The 20,279-nt window shown below is 41.3% G+C and overlaps 1 protein-coding gene across 1 annotated transcript; it reads left to right on the forward strand.

The window, feature by feature from the left end:
- The first annotated feature begins 2,640 nt into the window (after positions 1–2,640).
- On the forward strand, positions 2,641–19,889 carry LOC131961700 (leukocyte elastase inhibitor-like). The gene is made up of 9 exons (XM_059326542.1): positions 2,641–2,753; positions 4,004–4,191; positions 10,310–10,450; positions 12,645–12,762; positions 13,086–13,228; positions 19,008–19,085; positions 19,184–19,273; positions 19,364–19,544; positions 19,657–19,889. Exons 2-9 carry the CDS (start codon positions 4,009–4,011, stop codon positions 19,887–19,889), a joined length of 1,167 nt encoding a protein of 388 aa, XP_059182525.1. The 5' UTR covers positions 2,641–2,753; positions 4,004–4,008.
- Positions 19,890–20,279: the final 390 nt, after the last annotated feature.

Consider the following 20,279-nt stretch of genomic DNA (forward strand, 5'->3'; position numbering starts at 1 on the left):
CTGTATTTGAGTTCCATGTGCTTATAGATCAAACATGAACTAATTTTCTGTCCCACAAACAGACTCTTGTGCAGTCAGGGGAGGCAATGCACTGTCCCCTGTGTGGCATCATTGTGCAGAAGAGGGATGGATGTGATTGGCTGCGCTGCACTGTCTGTCACACTGAGATATGCTGGGTAACCAGAGGACCTCGCTGGGGGCCACAGGTAACAAATCCTTCCTTTCTTTTCTCATTGCTTATTTCTTTTTTGATTTAGGAGCCACATTTTGTTTGTGGTCTACATACTTGATATGCAATTTTTGCATAGAGACAGATCAAACTAGTGTGTGGAGTCACCATGTGAAAGTCTGACTGCCAAAGAGGTTTGAAATGTGTCTGATTGTTAATCTGAGTCTCATGTTGTTTAATAACCTGACTTTGAGTGGAACCAGGTTGTTTGTTCATCACTCACATGCTTCTGTGTTTGACGAGCGGTGCAGAGGACGCGGACGTACTTCTGACCAGGTGTGATGACATCATCTATGATCAGCAGAGTGTATTGATTTACAGTCGCATGTTAATTGCAATACTTGAATACTTTGTGAGGAGGCACATGTAAACACATTTTGTCGATAAGCTCATCTTCCTGTTCAGTAACTTAAAAATGCTTGGTGATATTAGTAACATATTTTTTAATTATGTGAAAGCTTTGTTACAGCGATAGTATTTTTTAATATTAATTCATCTATGCATGAATTTGTTATTTTAATGGAAGTCTACAACATATCCACTTAACCAGGATAAGAGGATAACCACATTACTCCCCTGCACTGACAAGCCATCAACCAGTCTTCACTCTTACTGACTGTTAACATATCAGCTCTGTGTTGCTGATGTACAGTTGTGCCTTAATTATCAATAAAAACACTCTAAACTCACACACTTCTTTGCTGTGTGTTTATTTGAATGACAAATACCTTTAAACCAAGATAAATACAGACATAAAGGTTTGTTTTACCCATAGAAATGTGATTACTGGCAGTGTAGAGAAGGTTTTTCCTCTCCAGTTGAGGCGGTGGCCTTGTAGTAAAACACAGAAATTACTCCCTTGGCTGGTTTTCCACCTTTTAAGAGTTCAAAGAAAATTTGGTTGTTCTCAGCCACACTTATTTGATTGACTTTGAAAGAGTGGTTTTTAAGGCATAAAGCCAATACAAAATAATTTAGTAGTTATAACTCTCTGAAATGCTTAGAAAACCTGAGATAAAACAAGGACAAACCCAAATGAATGCTGTTAATGAAACTACACTATATAGCCACCAGAGGGTGCTGTCTCATTGATGTGAAGTACTTTTGACAGATGTATTTACAATGTGCTGACGGTGATGCAGTGATCAAAAATATAGCCTCTAAGTGTTGTCGTGGTGGGTAAAATAATAATAATAATAATAGTAATAATAATAATAATAATGAGAAAAAAAGAGAGAAGGAAATACAGGAGATATAGGTGTGTGCAATGTACATGTAGAGACAACAGTTGTCCAGCTATGTCCCTGAGACGGAAAGGATGAGGACAAGTAATTGTTAAAAGACATTCTTTAATTGTGTGTACTCAGTAATGTGTTTTAAGTGGTGCTGTTTTGTTGAGGTGCTACAAGGGGGCGCAGGTCTGTGGACTATGCCCAGAGGGGGTTCAGAGTTCACTGTATAGTTCTGCCTTCATGACTGAAGAAGGGTGCTCTCAATAAATATGCCAAAAGGGGCTAAAGAGCATTATTGCCTCCGTTAATGAATTCCCAAGTTCAACGCAGATGAAGCTGCAACGCTCAACAGTTGCATCAACAACTTCAACAAATTAAATGTTATACCACGGACAGAATAGTTGTCTGGCAGGTCATGAAACTGTAAATCAGAACACATCAGCAGATATCAATAACAACAACTTTGATGCTTTGCAGATAAGAGAAATCATGACGAAATCGGAAAAAAAATCATTATTTGTCATCGAAAGCAATTGTACATTATTGTTGAAGTTTTACCATCCGGTAGAAAAAATAACCAAAACGAAGCTTAAAATTGTGATAATTCTTCAAAACCACTTTATTCTAGAATCAGAATCAGTTTTCAAGTACAAAAAGATTAATAGAGATTAAGTACTGCGAGTGAAAACACAGCATCAGTGACAGCTGATCAATAGTGTGTGTGTGTGTGTGTGTGTGTGTATACACACACATATAAGCTTTATGCTTCGTCAATAATTAAATGTTAGTATTTTTATTTGGGTGTCTTAAAATTTAAAAATGGTAACTTATTTCAAAAAGTGATGCTTGGGTGAGATGCAGTTCAGTGCAGTTGCAGTTCTACAGCCGTCCAGTAGGGGGCGCTATCGTGAGATACAAGAGGTCCAGAACTACAGGTCTAAATCTGCAGGTCTAGATTTGCAGGCTCCGGGTCTGCAGACACATTCTATTGGTCGATGCGGTGAACTTCAAACGGACAGTCCACAGACCAATGGGTGACGTCACGGTGACTACGTCCGTTATTTATACAGTCTGTGGTCTGAACGCCAGAAAAAAGCGAGTTCGATATACCGATCCTTTCGGCTTCCGTACATAACAATGCGGGATGATAATACAGAAGCTCATTTGACAGATGACTGGAAAATTTTCGGGGCGTGTCAGCTTGTAAATAATAAAGCTGTTGCTTCAAACAAACATCTTCCTGTGACGAAAAGACTCCTGAACACTGAGGACTACCAGAAAAGTCTCTGTCAGTAAGTAGAGAACGAGTTTCATTCAATTTGCGACGCAGGGAATTGGTCATTTAGCTTGTAGACACTTGTTGTAACAGCAGAAAGTTGATGCAGACTCTGAGCTCACTGATTCTTTAATCACTTACCTGACAGGTTCAACGGGACACACTTTGTGTTACAGGTGAAAAGTCCAGTGTGTACCTGTCATACTGTAGAGCATTGTATATCTTAATGTTAATATATGTGTTAGTGTAATGCTACTTTTTTTTCCTCAGATCTTTATTAACAATGAGAGAAATATAGGCATTCAGGATATAAACAAGACATACAAAGAAAAATGTCAGTTACAGTATCTGTAGAATAAAATATAAAAATAACACAATAAGTCACATAGGGTATAAGGTGCTTACTTTTATATTATTCTGGAGTCTATATAACATTTCAATTCTATTGTAAAAAGTTAGGGAGGGATTTGGAAAACTTCATCTGGATGTGAAACTTACCCATCAGAAGCATAAGATTTGTTACAAAGCATACTGTTTTGTTATTAAATTCAAATTTTAAGATAATATCTTTAGGTTAAAAAATGATGGGCTGTCCAGTCATATCGAGAATTAATTTTTCCATATCCCTCCAAAATATAGATGACAATGGGCAAACATAAAATAAATGTAAAGTTGTCTCTGGCACCTCCACAAAAAGTGCACATTTCGCCTACATCAGCAAACCTGGAAATTAATTTGTTACATGTTTCAAACATATTACATTGACAAATCTGACATTATATTGTAATAGGGCATATGTGTTGTCTCTTCCTGGCTTAAAATGTTGCATTGCAGGAAAATGATGCAATTTTCTGAACATACCAGACTGTTGTAGCTTTTCTACGATTTGCCTTTATGTACTTAGTTATTATATCCACATTAATTATGTATGATTGTTTATCAGAAATGTCATTGGGTAACTATTTTATTAATAGCTTTGCAATATCAGCATTAAGGTATTTGGTCAAAAATATATATAGCCTATAATATTTTCCTTAATACACACCACCAGCAATGCTGTTATGACAGGTAAAGCTTAGTGTAATTAAGCAATGTTTTTAGAATTATATATCGTCAGTTTTGTTGTATTCAGAGACTATTAATGTAATTGTACATTAACAAATGATTCAATGAGGTTTGGCCCAATTAGAGAGTGAGATACTTCAGATAAAGAGGTAATAGCATTACTTTAAGTTTTTATTTTAAATCTGCCCTTTCTCTTTTTAGACACAATGGCATCACCAACCATCACGCCGCTGTCCAAGGCCAACACCACCTTCTCTCTGGCTTTGCTCAAAAAGCTGGGAGATAACGACAACACTGCAAATGTCTTCTACTCCCCTTTCAGCATCTCCTCAGCCCTCGCTATGGTGATGCTGGGGGCCGGCGGCAACACACACACACAGATGTCAGAGGTACAGTACACACAGACACAGACACACCAGCTGTCTTTGGAAAAGTGACACATTAACATTTCTGGCGTTTCAGGTTGGTTCAGCGTGATTTTGTAAAGCTTATAATCAATGGTGTTGATTGCAGGTTTCTCACTGTACAATGCACTGAACACTGAAGACAGTGGGAGTAAAGTAATTCAGGTGTGGAAGGCCACTTTTGTCTTTAATTGTCAGCACAAATGACAAAGATCTGTTCTGTGGGGGGGCTCTGTGTTGTGTTACTACAGCAACGTGAAACATAATAAGGAAGTGTAAGGGCAATAAAGATATAGGTAAAGTCATTGGTACGCCTTATCAGTTCCCATTATGATGTAGCAGATCCGTCCACCTCTCTGGCTGCCTGGGTTTTAGTAGTCTTCAAAGTTAAATCTCTGTATCAATGCCAGCTGGAAGCATATTCCTCTATAATAAACTCGTTATTCCCAATTAAAGAATGACTAATATAATAATTGTAATGTCAGCTTCTACTTTTGCTATATCCCCATGTACAATGTACTGTAAGGCAAGGCAAGGCAAGTTTATTTGTATAGCACAATTCAACACAAGGTAATTCAAAGTGCTTTACATACACATTAAAACAGCAAGACACAATTGAAAACAGTAAAAACAGTCAATTAAAACAGGGAAGATACAGCAGGATAAAAAAAGAGATAAAATAATAAAAAGCACAAGTCAAACATTGTGTAGTTAAAAAGTAAGGGCAGTAGAGTAGAGCAGATAAGTGTTAAAGTTAAGAGTACGCTTCAGTAAACAATAGTGTTTTCAGTCCTGATTTAAAGGAGCTGAGCGTTTGGGCAGACCTCAGATCTACAGGTAGTTCGTTCCACAGGTGAGGAGCAGAATAACTGAAAGCTGCCTCACCCCGCTTAGTTCTTGTTTTTGGGACACGCAACAAGCCAGTTCCAGATGACCTAAGGGGTCTGGATGCTTCATAGAGAGGGAGCAGATCAAGCATGTAATTTGGTCCGAGACCATTCAGAGCTTTGTAGACCAGCAGTAAGATTTTAAAATCTATCCTTTGACTCACAGGAAGCCAGTGTAGTGATTTAAGGAGCAGTGTAATATGGTCCAGTTTCCTGGTGTTTGTGAGGACTCTGGCGGCAGCGTTCTGGATCAGCTGCAGCTGCCTGATTGATTTTTTGTTAAGACCTGTGAAAATGCCATTGCAGTAATCCAACCTACTAAAAATAAATGCATGGATAAGTTTTTCCATGTCTTGTTTGGACAGAAGACCCTTAATTCTAGCTATGTTTTTCAGGTGGTAATAGGCAGATTTAGTGATAAGCTTTAGATGGCTGTTGAAGTTCAGGTCTGAGTCAATGATTACACCAAGATTTCTGGCTTGATTTGTAGCTGTCAACGACATAGAGCCAGGGTGAGCGCTGATCTTAGATCTTTCATTTTTAGGGCTGAAAATGATCACCTCTGTCTTCTCTGCATTTAGCTGGAGAAAGTTCTGGCACATCCACTCATTGATTTGATGAATACAGTTACTCAATGAGAGTAAGGGACTGTAGTCGTGTGAGGACACTGAAATGTAGAGTTGTGTGTCATCGGCATAAGTATGGTAGGAGATGTTGTGATGTTCCATAATCTGAGCTAGCGGTAGCATATAGATGTTGAATAGAAGCGGCCCGAGAATGGACCCTTGAGGAGGTTTTTTTACTGCAGTTTTCAAAGTCTGTGGAAACTGTCCTGCTTGGAGAGAAGAATTTATTATCTGCAGTACATCCGGAGCTATGCAGTTGAAAACAGTTTTAAAAAAGTTTGAAGGCAGAATATCAAGGCAGCAGGTTTTGGGCTTTAATTTTGAAACCGTTTCCGTGAGTGTTGTGTAATCTAGGAGGCTAAAATGTCCTAGCTTGACTAGAGGATGGGAAGGCACCAGTGTTATCATTCCTGAGCTGGAGCTGCACACTGCTTGTCTTATCTGTAATATTTTGTTTGTGAAGAAGGCTGCAAAGTCATTGCATGACTTGTTAGACAGCAGCTCAGGAGGGACTGATGCTGTGGGATTTGTCAGTCTGTCTACTACAGAAAAAAGTGTGCAGGCATTATTACTGTTTCTATTGATAATCTCTGAAAAATATGACTGCCTTGCATTCTTCAGTTCCTGATTATAGTTGCGAAGACCCTCTTTATAAATATCGTAATATACTTGGAGTTTGTTCTTTCGCCACCTGCGTTCTGCTTGTCTACATACTTTTTTCTGCACTTTAACCAGTTTGGCGTTTCTCCAGGGTGACTTTTTCCTCCCCGACAGAACTTTGGTCTTAATTGGGGCAATAGAGTCGACAACAGTCATAACATTGGAACTAAAACTGTTAACAAGGTCATCAACTAGAGCTGAGGGCAGGGTTGGTGATGGTGTAAAATCCTGGGTGAATAATGCACAAGTGTTTTCATTTATATAGCGCTTCCTGATTACCTCTGCTTCACCTTTTGTAGGATTGGCAAGGGTGGTCATTTTAAACAAAACACAGTAGTGATCAGAAAGAGCAACATCGTTCACCACAACCTCAGAGATATTAAGACCTTTGGTAATAATTAGATCTAATATGTGTCCTCTGTTATGTGTTGGATCTGTGACATGCTGAGAAAGCCCAAAGTTATCCAGAATATTTAAAAGTTCTTTAGCACACCCATCTTCAGGAGTCTTCACAGTCAAAATCTATGCACACAACAGACAGTAGTTTGGCAAAGTCATCAAAAAACCTTGCATCATATTTGGGGGGTCTGTAGATGGTCAAATAGATTGCTCTATAGGGTGATTTTAACTGAATGGCAACATATTCAAAGGAGTCAAACTGACCATAAGACATGTTCTTGCATTGGAAGCTGTCCTTGAACAGGGTGGCAACTCCACCTCCTCTCTTATGTATTCTTGCTTCACTGAAGAAACTAAAATTTGGGGGGGTTGACTCAATAAGAACTGCTGCACTATTATCCTGACTTAACCAAGTTTCAGTTAAAAACATAAAATCAAGGTTGTGCTTGTGAATAAAATCATTGATTAAGAAAGATTTGCCAACCAGAGATCTGATATTTAAAAGAGCTAAATGTAAATCCTTAACAGGAGACGCTGGTGAGTTTGGAGGATGACATGCTATGCTCAGTAGATTGGCAGAGTTAATTGAACTCTTTTTATTTCTCACCAGTTTGATCCCTTTTCTGTTACCTATTATCACAGGGATTGAGAAAGTTGACTGAACTCCATGGGGCCCTGACTGTTGCTGGTACAGAGCAATCTTGATATTGATATCAGAGTCTGGACCCGGCACATATCAGTCAGACTCACAGATAGGGTCATTCAGGGATTCCCAGGTATGGTGATTCAGAGGGCATTTTTTCCACCAGCCAGTAACCACAAAGTCCAGTTGTGTAAACTGTCTTTTTATAACTTGGTCATTAGCAAGCTGGCCAACATTTGCTCTACAAATACTGCAGTCCAAGAAACACAGCGATGACATCACCTGAATTTGCGAGAACTTGCTGTTCATCTTCTCTCCAACCGATACTGTCATGATCCGGTCCCATTTAGTCCCAGCTAATGAAACTTGTTACAGTTATGTAAATTAGGTCTTAAACCAACTAACGCAGCTCTGTCTGAACTATACCCTTTCCTCCTATACCAGTCATGATCCAGATGTCTTCATTTAAATGTATTTCAAAGTCACTAGTCAACACTATTTTTTATATAATGTGGGTATTGGTTTCACACTGATTATCTCAGGAAAGCTGGAAAGAGGTATTTAACTGCAAGTTTCAGGGTGCAGTGAGTTCACCCTGGCAAGATTTTTGGGTGTGGTCTAGATTTGTAAGGTCTCTTCACTTACAAAGAGAAAATATGATCGAGTGAGAGGTTTGACTGAAAATGCCAGTGCAATTCCTTTCACCAATTTTCCAGTCAATATAATTCAGCTAATATATGTAGGAAAGTTATACGTTCACAGGTGAATAGTTTGACGACGGTCTTTGGGCTGTGCAAAATGTGTTTTTTAATATAAAATGCAACTTCAATGAGCATTAGGGTTGTCAAAATTCCAGGAATGGGAATTAACAAGAATTTATGGGAATTACCAGGAATAAATGGAAATAAACCAGGAATTTACTAAATTAATGGTTGGCCCTTAGCAGGGAAATTAAATATATTTGGGGAAAATATATTTTAGCATAATCTTGACTAAAAGAACAATAAATCTTTTTAATTGCATTAATTTGCATGGATGTCTGCTTATGACAAAACAAAATGTTTATATTTATGTTTGGATAGGATTCAGTTTGTTTAAATTACCCCTTCTTTCCAGTTCATTCCCATAAATTTCCATAATTCCCATGGAAAGTTTCCGATTTGAAATATTTCCAAAAATGCCCCAACTGTTACGGCTCCACCCACACCCTCCTCCTCTGCTCCTTCACACCCCTCTGTTCCGGCCTCAGCCACTCCCAGCACCTCAGCTCGCTCCCAGCGGGCACTCCTCAGACACAGCTGCAACAGGTTAGTTGACGAGGTGAATGAGCCGGATCACTGCACACCTGCTGCCACTCTCCAATCAACCCCTCTGCCTACAAGACTCCAGCTCTCCTGCCAGTCATCGCCAGATCTTCCCTGATTGTTACCTGGCAAGTACCTAGAAGAGAAGAGAAGTGTTTTGTTGCTGTTGCCTTTTTGCCTTTTGGCTTTTTGACCCTTTTTGCCTCCTTGCCTTGCTCCAACTCATATTCAACCTCTCTTCCCACAGATCTCCCCTCTCCAGCAGTGATCCGGCTTGCCTGCCCGTCAACCAGCCCAGTCACCTCACCTGCTCTTCACCTCCAGCTCACCTCCGGTTCCCCTCCAGCTCACCTCCAGCTCCCCTCCAGCTCACCCAGCCTTTTCCCCCCACATCACCCTACTAATAAAACCCTGAACTCTACTAAATCCTGCCTCCTGTGTTGTGCGCTCGAGCCTCTCCCCGCTACCCCTAACACCAACTTAACTTCCATGGAAGGTTTCTGGAATTTTTCAGAAAATTTTCCTGGCAATTTTCCACCCCTTTGCATCCCTAATGACCACCTCCCTAATCCTTTGTGCTGGAGAGTACTTTTTAAATACATTCAAGGTTTTACTGAACATAAAATATGACTTTAATCACTTCTCTCTGATCAGCTATTCTTGTTTTTTTAACACCATTAGGATGATATTATAACTTCCTGTACATGACCAGAAATACATCTAGCTGTACAGTGAATACTATCAATTGCATCCCGACTGTAGGTCCTCTGCTTCACTGAGGCAGAGAAGCCACAGCCTGCAGAAGCACAGATGATGCAAATGCAGCAGAAGGTCCAGTCCAGAATTCCAGCATATCTGCTGAAGGTGGTAACAAAGCCAACAGTATAGACAAACTAACTTAATATACAACCTTACCCATTAAGTGGTGGGAAATTCAAAATTCTGCATTGCTTACCTGTAGATATGTACCAATCTACCTTTATTATTCTGGCTTCTATGCTGATTCCAGTTTCATGTCAAATTGGGCTGTCTGATGGAAAGGTAAAGGGGTGAAACTATTCTACATATGGCATCAATATCAATTTAACTGTTGGATTATATATAGAATATTTTTACCACTATAACTTGCTATCAGATAACCCTGTTTAAGTTAATGCGAGGGGAACTGGAGCCATTATCTATGATCTCTTCAAGGCCATTAGACTCCATTGGCAAAAACAGTAATTTTACCAAACTAAGGGTGTGTTACACTAAAAATATATACTTGGACAAAAATGTAAATCTTTGGATTTGATTGCATAAGGAACACTACTGAGCATAAATCATGTTAACAGTATTGGACCAGCCCTGTAAATACTCATTTAGAGGGATTTTTATGACCGATTGATTTACAAATATGTAAAATTCAAGTGTGAATTGTAGTAAATATTGCAGGTGAGCAAATGCATACTCTAGTTCCCCACCATCATTCAACATGATATATGCAAATATGTAGCATAGAACATCAAAGTCAACAATATACAAGGAAGACTGGTCAGTCACAAGGTCAGAGCATCTCTGTAACACTCGTCTACTTGTCCACAGTGCCTGAAAACCAAGGACTGCCAGGATGAAGTCCATGTCAGCTTTGCCCAGCTGCTGAAGGAGCTCAACAAGGCTGACGCTCCGTATGCCCTCAATGTGGCCAACAGGCTGTACGGGGAGCAGTCCTTCCAGTTTGTTGAGGTGTGTGTGTTTCACCACACTAGATGGGGTTTTGTTTACATAGTGCAGCAGATAACCAAAACAATCGTTCAGTTTGTGATAAAAGCCTGAAATTTGGTACACATATAGCCAAAGGCATACCGAAAAGATTTGGATATGGAGGCATCATGAATTTTCAACATGGCGCCCTTGGCAGCCATTTTTCAAAATGGCCACCAGCAACGCCTGTTTTCTTATGAGTGACAGACATAATGTGATATTTTAGACATATTTACCATATATTGTACTTGGTAAATGTCTATAGGATAATTGAAAAGTATCATTTCATATTCAATGCCATTTCCCAAGATGGCAGCCGTCACTTGTATGACGGTCTGATATGTATGATGGGGGAGGTCTCTGACTGGGACAGAAGAGTGATCTGCTTCCATGCCTTTAACAAGTTCACAGTGCATACTCAGAAAGTCCAAAGGTTACCTGTACCATTGTAGATGGGGCAGCCATCATCCAGATGCTGAAACCAAGTTCAGTAAAAACCTTCAATGACTATGCCCATGGGATCTTCATTCCATATCTGACCAGAAAACTTGAAAGTGTGTCCAGGCTTGATCTGGTGTGGGACCGCGACTTGTCTGATTCTCTGAAAGCTGCTACAAGAGCAAAGCATGGAACTGGGATTCAGAGACATGTGATAGGTGATGTAGCCATTCCCAGGAACTGGCCAAACTTTCTCAGAGTTGACAGCAATAAGACAGAATTGTTTGCCTTTCTCTCAAAAGCTCTGCTCACATCGTTACTGCAGGAGGACAGACAGCGTGTTATCACTAGTGACATAGAAGTCCTTAGCAAGCCACCACTCCCAGATAGGTCTTCGATTGCTCCTTGTACACATGAGGAAGCCGATAGTCGCATGTTATTACATGTAGCCCATGCAGCAAGAAATGGCCATCATAAGATCATGATTCAAACAGTTGATACTGATGTTGTGGTGCTAGCTGTGGCAGTGGCTCAGACTCTACAACCAGAAGACGAGCTTTGGTTGGCTTTCGGAACTGGAAAGAGTTTCCAATACTTAGCAGCCCATGAAATTGCAGCAGGGCTAGGACTTGAGAAAGCACGTGCGCTACCACTGTTCCATGCAGTGACCGGTTGCGACACTGTGTCAAGCTTTGTTGGCCGTGGGAAAAAGACCGTGTGGGCTGCATGGGCTACATTTGCTAATTCAAATTATGCATCAAGAAAAATGTATAATTCGACACAGAGTTTATGTGTATCTAACCAGTCTGGAAACAATGGCGGCCATTTTTAATTTTTAATGAAAATGTCTAATCCAAAAAACACATTAGCAAGCACTTATGGTAAGTAATTAATCAAATTCTGTGTACAATGTCACATTATATCCATCACTCATAAGAAAACTGTTGTTTCTGGTGGCCATTTTGAAAAATGGCTGCCATGGGCGCCATGTTGAAAATTCATGATGCCTCCATATCCAAATCTTGTCAGTATGCCTTTGGCAATATATGTACCAAATTTCATGCTTTTATCACAAACTGAACGATTCTTATACATATTGGAGTTAAGCTGCTGGACTAACATATTATTCAGTCATGGAGTGAATAACAGGTTGATAAAGGGATGTTTTAGTAGACGTAGAGTGAGCAGCAGGCCAGAGTACACTGCAAAAAAAGAAAAGTTGAGTGAACTCAAAATTTCAAGGCAACAAACACTGGCACGATTGTAACGCCGCTATGAAATGTCAGTTAATGTTGCGACCACAATTTTGAGTTAGCATTGATACGCTAAAGGCTACTCTTGTAGCTGTAACAAGCAGCGCCGCTAGCATCAGTTAGCCGCTCGCATCAGTTAGCCGCTAGCATCAGTTAGCCGCTAGCTTTCGCTAATGACCGAATTTCACAACAAAGAAATAAGAGTTAGCAGAACTATTGTCCCTTGTTGTGAACCCCAACTTAAAGATATAAGTAACAACAACTTACAAACTTGTTTGAGCAGACAACTGGCTTCCTTTGTTGTGCTAGCTTACATTATTGCCCTTAATGTCAGTAATTTATATTTCCAGGTTTTACCAAATTAAATCACTGTTTTAGGCCAAAAAATACAAGTCAGCTTTTTTGCAGTGTACAAGCAAGTTAAGCTGTAATTGTTGAGCAAAGACATTATTTTGTTCACCATCACCATTTGTTGATGGTTTCAGGATTTCTTAGGAAAAACCAGGAAGCACTACAATGCAGAGCTGGAGTCTGTGGACTTTATAAGAAACTGCGAGGCAGCCAGGGTCAACATCAACACCTGGGTGGAAGAAAAGACACAAGGTGCATCACACACACACACACACACACACACACTAACATACACACTTTTGAGCATGTTAATAGACAAGCAGGTCCCGTTCATCCATTGCAATTGTACTGAAAAACTGAAATGGTCTCGATGGTGGTCTGAATGGGAGCAGAGTTAATTTCAGTTAAAAAGGCTAAGTGCACCCTGTTATTGTTGTAATAAGGCATAAAGACTCCGTATTGATGTAGAAATGCAAGACTTTTGGAGAAAAAATGTGTTTTAATTAATATTATTTGACTGAATTGTATCCGAGGGAAACAGCTGCAAATGCTTATGGGTGACAATTTTTTACCAGGTAAAATTAAGGACGTGCTGGCCAAGGGTGTGGTGCACAGCTCGACCATGCTGGTGCTGGTCAACGCCATCTACTTCAAAGGCAACTGGAACAAGCAGTTTCAGGAGAGTGCCACACGTGATGCTCCGTTTAGAGTCAAAAAGGTAACACTACTTTTTTACAAAATGGTTAAAAGCAGGGTCAAAGAGGGTGAATTTTGATGTTTTTGTACTGTATATTAGTCATGATTTGGAGGAAGCGTTTCCCAATGGCTTTTCCAAGCATCTGAGTGCACATGGAATTCCTGAGAAAGTGTAACTGCTCAGATCAGATAATGCTGTGTTCGTTGACAAAAAAAAATTCTGACATTGGACTTTCCAGAGTCATAAAAAGTGATTTAGCTTTGAACTGGTTGGAGAAAAAAACACTGGCACTGCTTTAACCCATTGACGCCGGGAAAGCATTACCGCATTTCTACCATTAAAACCGGAAGCGCTGTTGCGTCACTCTACCATTAAGGCCGGGACAGCGGATATGTCATTTTGTAGTATTTGTATTTTTTTCCACCTATTTTCGGTCTCTTTGTCAATGAAATGCATCAGAACATGATCAGAATACATGCGGGAGTGTCGCAATGCAACATTGGACTTTTCCAGAACTTTAAATCATGGAGGAAGACGACTATAGCGGAGGAGCTCAGCAGTAAGTGACGGAAGAAATCTGATTAAAACAGGGGCGATGATTTAATTGCTGATCCGGACTTTGAACCCTCGGAACCAATCGACCGGCATTTATGGATGAGGAATATGTTTTTAGACGACATATTTTCACCGAAGAACAGACAGATTTGTGGCCATCTGGAGATAACAATAATAATATTATTAATAATATATTAATATTAATAATAATAATAGGCTAATTGATTGTGATGATGATATAAGAAATCATGACTGTTTATGTCTTATATTACTTTATGCATCGTTGAGTACCCTGAAAAGTGCAATATATAAAATGTATTATTATTATTTATTATTATTATTATTATGATAATAATAATTTTGTTTTATTACAGTAGGCTAATGAGAACTATGTCTTGTTCTTCCAGTGGTCATATCATGTTTGCATCTTGCTAATGGGCATGTATTAGTATTATGCATATGATTTTTATTCAGTCAAATGTAACATTTTAGTTACATTATAGTTTGTTGATTTAAAAAAAAAACTTTATTGAAGGTTTGGACAAATAAACTCAACTTCGTATGAAAGCCACGGGTATAAGCTCTCAAATACTTTTTGAATTTCATTTTTATCTGCTACAGAGGCTGAAAAATCTATTATTTAGTAGTTGTTGAATTTCCAGAAAAACTTCAGGTTTTAGGGGGTCATTTGAAAATCACTCCAGGCATTTTTCCAGGCATTTTTTCCCAGGCGCTTGATGGGTTAAGTGATGTTTAACTTGTGACAGAAACATTGAGAAAGAAACTCAACAGTAAGTCTTAATATTCTGTCAGCTTTTTCCTGCAGCAACCCCTTTATATCAAGGAAGTCATTTCAGTTCCAATACTGTAGCTTATTTCAGTTTATAATGTGCTGTAGAGACAATTAGTGGCCCACGTCCACACATCCCAGAAGCAGCCTCTGAGTAGCCTAGCATACATACATTTGATTAATGACAAAATATTAAAACTACATATAATGTCTGTATTAATTATCTACCAAGTAAGCCATTGACTTCCTTCACATCTCTGTTCGGAGATGTTTAGTGGTGGTAGTGACACCAATAATCTCATCTTTCACAGAACAGCTTTTTCTTGTGTGACACTGTTCCGACCACACTGGGTAACTCTTTCCCGCAAGATATAGCAGCCCGGTTGGTGGATTTGTTTAAAAATGTGCCATTATCAAAATCTAAAAAGCAGTATTAGCTGCTGAAAATGTACATGTGATCTGAGTTGGTCGTAAAATAGTGAAAAAATGTTCAGTGTTCTCTGCTCTGAAATGCTAGGGGCGTGTCCGCTGAAGGCGCTGAAACCTGATATCTAATATCCAACTTCTCCGGTTACTTCAGGTCAGATCCGTTGTTTTCAGCACGGAGGTCTTGCGACCACCCTTCCACAATAATGGTTTATTAAGTTAGCTTCAGCAAACGTTAACAGTACATGTATCAGCATTAACCGCCGTTGGTAAAGATACTTATACAGTGTTGGAGGCGGAGTTATGATAAGAAGCTCCAGTGCGTCATAGAGCCATGATTTTAGACACACCCAAAAAATAGTTTTAAGTCATGTTTTCAGCTATTATTTTGTACCTCGTAAAATTTTCAGAAGCCTTTATTGTCATTGCACATGAGTAACAAGTACTAGTACAACGAAATTTGCCATCAACCCGTCCGATACGTATAAAACACACATACAATATGACAGAGATGAACAGGACAGGAAGACAGAGATGAAAGAAAAGAAATACAGCACAACATGAGGAAAGGAAAGGAGGGAAAAAACAATGAAAACTCTGTAACATAAGCACATACACAATACACTTCACAACATGAACAGACTTATGACATGCCACACGGGAGGGGGGGCCAGCAAAGTCAAGCAGCCATCCAGTCCTGCAGCTGTTTGAGGCGCTGTCACAGACCCGCTTGTCTCGATGGGGGTATGAAGCGTCGAAGGCGTGGGTTGGGGGGGCATATATGCATATCTGTATATGTGGGAGTTTGAGTGTGAGTCTTGTACTGGATGCGGTGTGTGATGGGGAGCCAGTGGAGCTGCTGGAGGACTGGTGTGATGTGGTGACTGGATGGGGTCCTTGTGATGATGCGGGCTGCTGAGTTCTGTACCAGTTGTAGTTTGTGAAGAGTTTTTTGCGGAAGTCCAAACAGGAGAGAGTTGCAGTAGTCAAGACGGGAGGTGACGAGACTGTGAACCAGGATGGCAGCTGTGTGGGGTGTAAGAGAGGGGCGGAGGCGGTTGATGTTACGGAGATGGAGGTAGGCTGAGCGGGTTATGTGACTGATGTGTGAGGTGTATGAGAGTGTGCTGTCAAGGATGACACCCAGACTCTTTACCTTGGGGGATGGAGGGATGTTGGAATTGTCTATGGATATTGTGAAACTGGGAGATTTGGATAGGGTGTTTTTTGTGCCAATGAGTAGAATTTCTGTTTTGTTGCTATTCAGTTTCAGGAAATTGGATGAAAACCAGGACTGTATTTCGAGGAGGCAGTCAGTGAGGAGGGGGGGAGGGAAGGTGGACTCAGGTTTCCGGAAAATGTAACCAAGGGGGAGTAGGTAGATGATGAATAAGAGGGGTCCCAGGACAGAGCCTTGGGGCACCCCAGTGGTGACTGGGAGTGGTTGTGATGTGAATGATTTGAGTTGGATGAAGTGTGTGCGGCCAGAGAGGTAGGATTTGAACCAGTTGAGGGGGATGTGCGTGATGCCTATGGAGAGGAGTCTGTCAAGGAGGATGGTGTGTGAGATGGTGTCGAAGGCCGCACTCAGATCAAGTAGGATGAGGATGGAGAGGAGACTGGAATCAGCTGCGAGGAGGAGGTCGTTGATGATTTTGAATAGTGCAGTTTCAGTGCTATGGAGAGGTCGGAAGCCAGACTGGAATTGTTCAAAAATTTCATTGCGGGAAAGGTGGGAATGGAGTTGAGTGGCAACAGTTTTTTCCAGAATCTTTGACAGAAATGGCAGATTGGAGATGGGACGGAGGTTGTTGGGGTCGTTGGGATTTGCACCAGGTTTTTTTAGTATTGGGGTGACGACAGCTGTTTTGAGGGGTGATGGGACAATTCCAGTAGTGAGAGAGGAGTGGATTATGTGTGTGATGAGGGGGGCCAGAGAGGGAATGGTGGCTTTGACAAGAGTAGTTGGAAGGGGGTCTAAGCGGCAGGTTGATGATTTTGATTTCTTGATGGTATCAGTAATTACAGAGAGTGGGGGGAGGGTAAATGCTGAGAGAGTGTGGGAGGGGGGCACAGATGGAAATAACGGAGATGAACTATGAGAGGCACTGGGAGCAAGAGTACATCTGTGGTGGTAGTGAGTCCGGAGGTTGAGTGGTGTTGCGGACGAGTGAAAAGAGGGCTCTTGAATTGCCATAGTTGGAACTGATTAGATCTGCGTAGTATGTGGATTTGGCCTTGGTAATGCAGTTCTTGTAGTGGAGTATGTGGTTATGATAGATTTCCTTGTGAACAGTTAGACCAGTCTTATTGTCGAGGCGTTCCAGGCGGCGTCCTATGGATTTGAGTTGTCTGAGAGCGGGCGTGAACCACGGTGAGGAGCAGGTGAAGGTGACAGATCTGGTTTTGAGTGGGGCGAGATAGTCCAGGAGATTATGGAGACTGTTGTTGTAGTGGAGGACCAACTCATCAGGGGTGGAAAAACTGTCTGCATTGGGGAGGGAGTTGATTCCAGAAGAGAGAGTGTCCAGGTTAATGTGTTTAATATTACGGAATGAAATAGTGCGTGGGAGATGGATTTTGGAGAGTGCAAGGTTGACTTTAAAGGAAACTAGCATGTGATCTGAAAAGGGGAGGGGAGTAGCTTTACAATTGATGGGGGAAAGACCAGAACAGCATATTAAGTCCAAGGTATGTCCTTTTAGGTGTGTCGGGAAGTTTGTGAGTTGCTGGAGTCCAAAACTGTCTATGCAGGAGGTAAAATTCTTTGTCAGAGTGTTGCTGATATTGTCCATGTGGATATTGAAATCACCCAGGAGTAGTATGTTCGGAGAGAGTGTGGAGAGATGAGTCAGGAATATAGCAAAATCGTCGAGGAACTCCTTTTTTGGCTTGGGGGGACGGTATATGGTGGAAAGGATGGTGGGGGTGGGGCTGGATAACTGTAGGGTGATGGATTCGAATGTGTGATAGGCAGGGGTGGGGACTGGCTGGACGTTCCACTTTTCGCGATGGATAATTGCGAGACCTCCACCCCTGCCAGAGTCACGTGGGCGACAGCTGTAAATAAAACCTGGAGGAGTGGATTCATTCAAAGTAGTGAAATCAGTGGGTTGTTGCCATGTTTCTGTTAAACAGATTAAATCCAGGTTATGGTCCTTGATGATGTCCTGAATGAGCTGTCCCTTGCTTGTCAGTGAGCGGATGTTTAGTAGTGCAAAGTTGGCTGTGGTGTTTTCAAGTTTGAGGGATGATGGGGCAGGGGCACTGAGTTTTATGTAGAAAAGGTTATTTTTGTTTACAACTTTGAGAGTAGATTGCGGGCGGAGGGGTCTGACAGATACAATGGTTGTGATGGGGAAGGCAGCAGCAGTGTGGGATGAGGGGTGCAGTGACAGCAGGGGCCTGTAGGGGGAGTAGGTAAGAGTAGTGGAATGAGAAGGCGCGGTAGAAGAAGAGGGGGGGACGCGTGTGGGTGGGTGGGAGCGGTGGGAAAATAGTCAGTCACGTGGGTCGGACTGGACAGCGTGCTGGAGGTTGGATGTCAACATGTCCAAGCTGTCACCGTTTTCTGTGTATCTCGATAAACCAGAGCAATGCCTAATCCAATCAGCAAAAGACTTGTTATCATGCCTCCGAATAGATAGAGATCTTCGATATCTTCCACGGAAAGAGCTGCCAGGCACACGACTAGCCACCTCTCTCTCCCACATGTCCATCGTGTAGCCAGCTGCAAACGTCCCGGCAGGGCAGGTGGGCTCCCCCGAGCCTAGGTTTCTCGTCAAGAAAATGGTGTCAATTGCATTGAGAGACCAGTTGATCGAATCCATGATTTTTAGTTTGGAGAGCAGTGTAGAGAGAGTCTTCCTAGTATAAGACAGAAGACAAGATGAGACAAGAGGAGCGAAGCAGGAAAAACAGGGGAAGGGGAGAGAAAAAAAAAGTGTGACCGCCTCCTTACAGAGCCAGAGAAGAAGATATACAAATCTCTGATTTTACCTTCACTTACTTCTCTGATTTTGTTTTCAGAATGACACCAAGCCTGTGAAAATGATGTACCAGAACACCAATTTCCCTCTTACGTACATCCCTGAAGCCAACTGCCAGGTAATGAAGCAATTCAGTTCTTAAAACAGGTTATGAATTTATAATGTACACAGTGTGTTGGTCAATATGTATATAATGTTGGAAACCCTGTTGGACAGATCCTTGAGATGCCTTACAAAGGAAAGGAGCTCAGCATGCTCATCTTTTTACCAAACAAGATGGAAGACAGCTCAACAGGTCTGGAGAAGGTAGGACACACAAACTTTTACATATAAACATTAAAAAAACCCTGCAAGACACAGATGGGTTAATAATTGATTGTATTTGTACATCCCCAGCTGGAGAAGGAGCTGTCCTATGAGAACTTTGTAGAGTGGACTCGTCCTGACATGATGAGGGATATTGAGGTCCAGGTGGGGCTACCTCGGTTCAAGATGGAGGAGAGTTATGATTTGAAGAATGTCCTGATGAGCATGGGCATGGTGGACGCCTTCGACATGAGAACATGTAACTTCTCTGGTAGGACATCACATCACACACAGTATATTTATAATAAGATTCCAGTCATGAAAAGGTGAAAACTAGCACTATACTTACTTAAAATATTCCATCTCCTTTCCTTCCATGACAGGCATGTCCCCTGCCAACAACCTGGTACTGTCCAAAGTCGTCCACAAGGCTTTCGTGGAGGTCAACGAGGAGGGAACTGAGGCTGCTGCTGCCACTGCTGCCACTGCTAACTCGATGCTGCCTTGTGCCATGCGTCCAGCTACCTTCATCGCAGACCACCCCTTCCTCTTCTTCATCCGACACAACCCCTCCAAGAGCATTCTCTTTGCTGGCCGATACTGCTCCCCCGAGTGAGCGCTGCATCACTTAAAGCACTGTTTCTGGAGGGGGGTTTTTATATATATGTCGTTGCATCCGCCCCTCATCCACATACACACGCGCACATACACACACGCACACATACACCTGTGATGCCTCTGTGCAAATCGTTTATCATTTATGTTTTTCTTTGTTGTTGTTTGCGCTGTATGTCTACTGTCTCTACTTGTGGTCCACATGGTGTAGTGTATTTGTCTCTCATGTCACCTTGTTTGTTACGTCATTTCACCAATAAAAAAAAAAAAAAGCTTGTAAATACTGCCCCTGTCTGACACGGCACCTTCTCTCTTCTGTCTGGTCATGAACTGTTTTGCTACTAGGATCTCCTCTTTTTTCACTGACATTTTGTAGTGTGGCAATGAGGTC

The sequence above is a fragment of the Centropristis striata genome, chromosome 23 (assembly GCF_030273125.1).
Source record: "Centropristis striata isolate RG_2023a ecotype Rhode Island chromosome 23, C.striata_1.0, whole genome shotgun sequence".
In the NCBI taxonomy this organism is placed as follows: Eukaryota; Metazoa; Chordata; class Actinopteri; order Perciformes; family Serranidae; genus Centropristis; species Centropristis striata.

Bases quoted from the DNA above. Each gene is read 5' to 3' on its own strand.
- LOC131961700 (XM_059326542.1), top strand. From the start codon at position 4,009: ATGGCATCACCAACCATCACGCCGCTGTCCAAGGCCAACACCACCTTC. The intron at 10,451-12,644 runs GTGTGTGTGTTT...TGATGGTTTCAG, and splicing joins AGTCCTTCCAGTTTGTTGAG to GATTTCTTAGGAAAAACCAG. The intron at 19,274-19,363 runs GTAGGACACACA...GTACATCCCCAG, and splicing joins GCTCAACAGGTCTGGAGAAG to CTGGAGAAGGAGCTGTCCTA.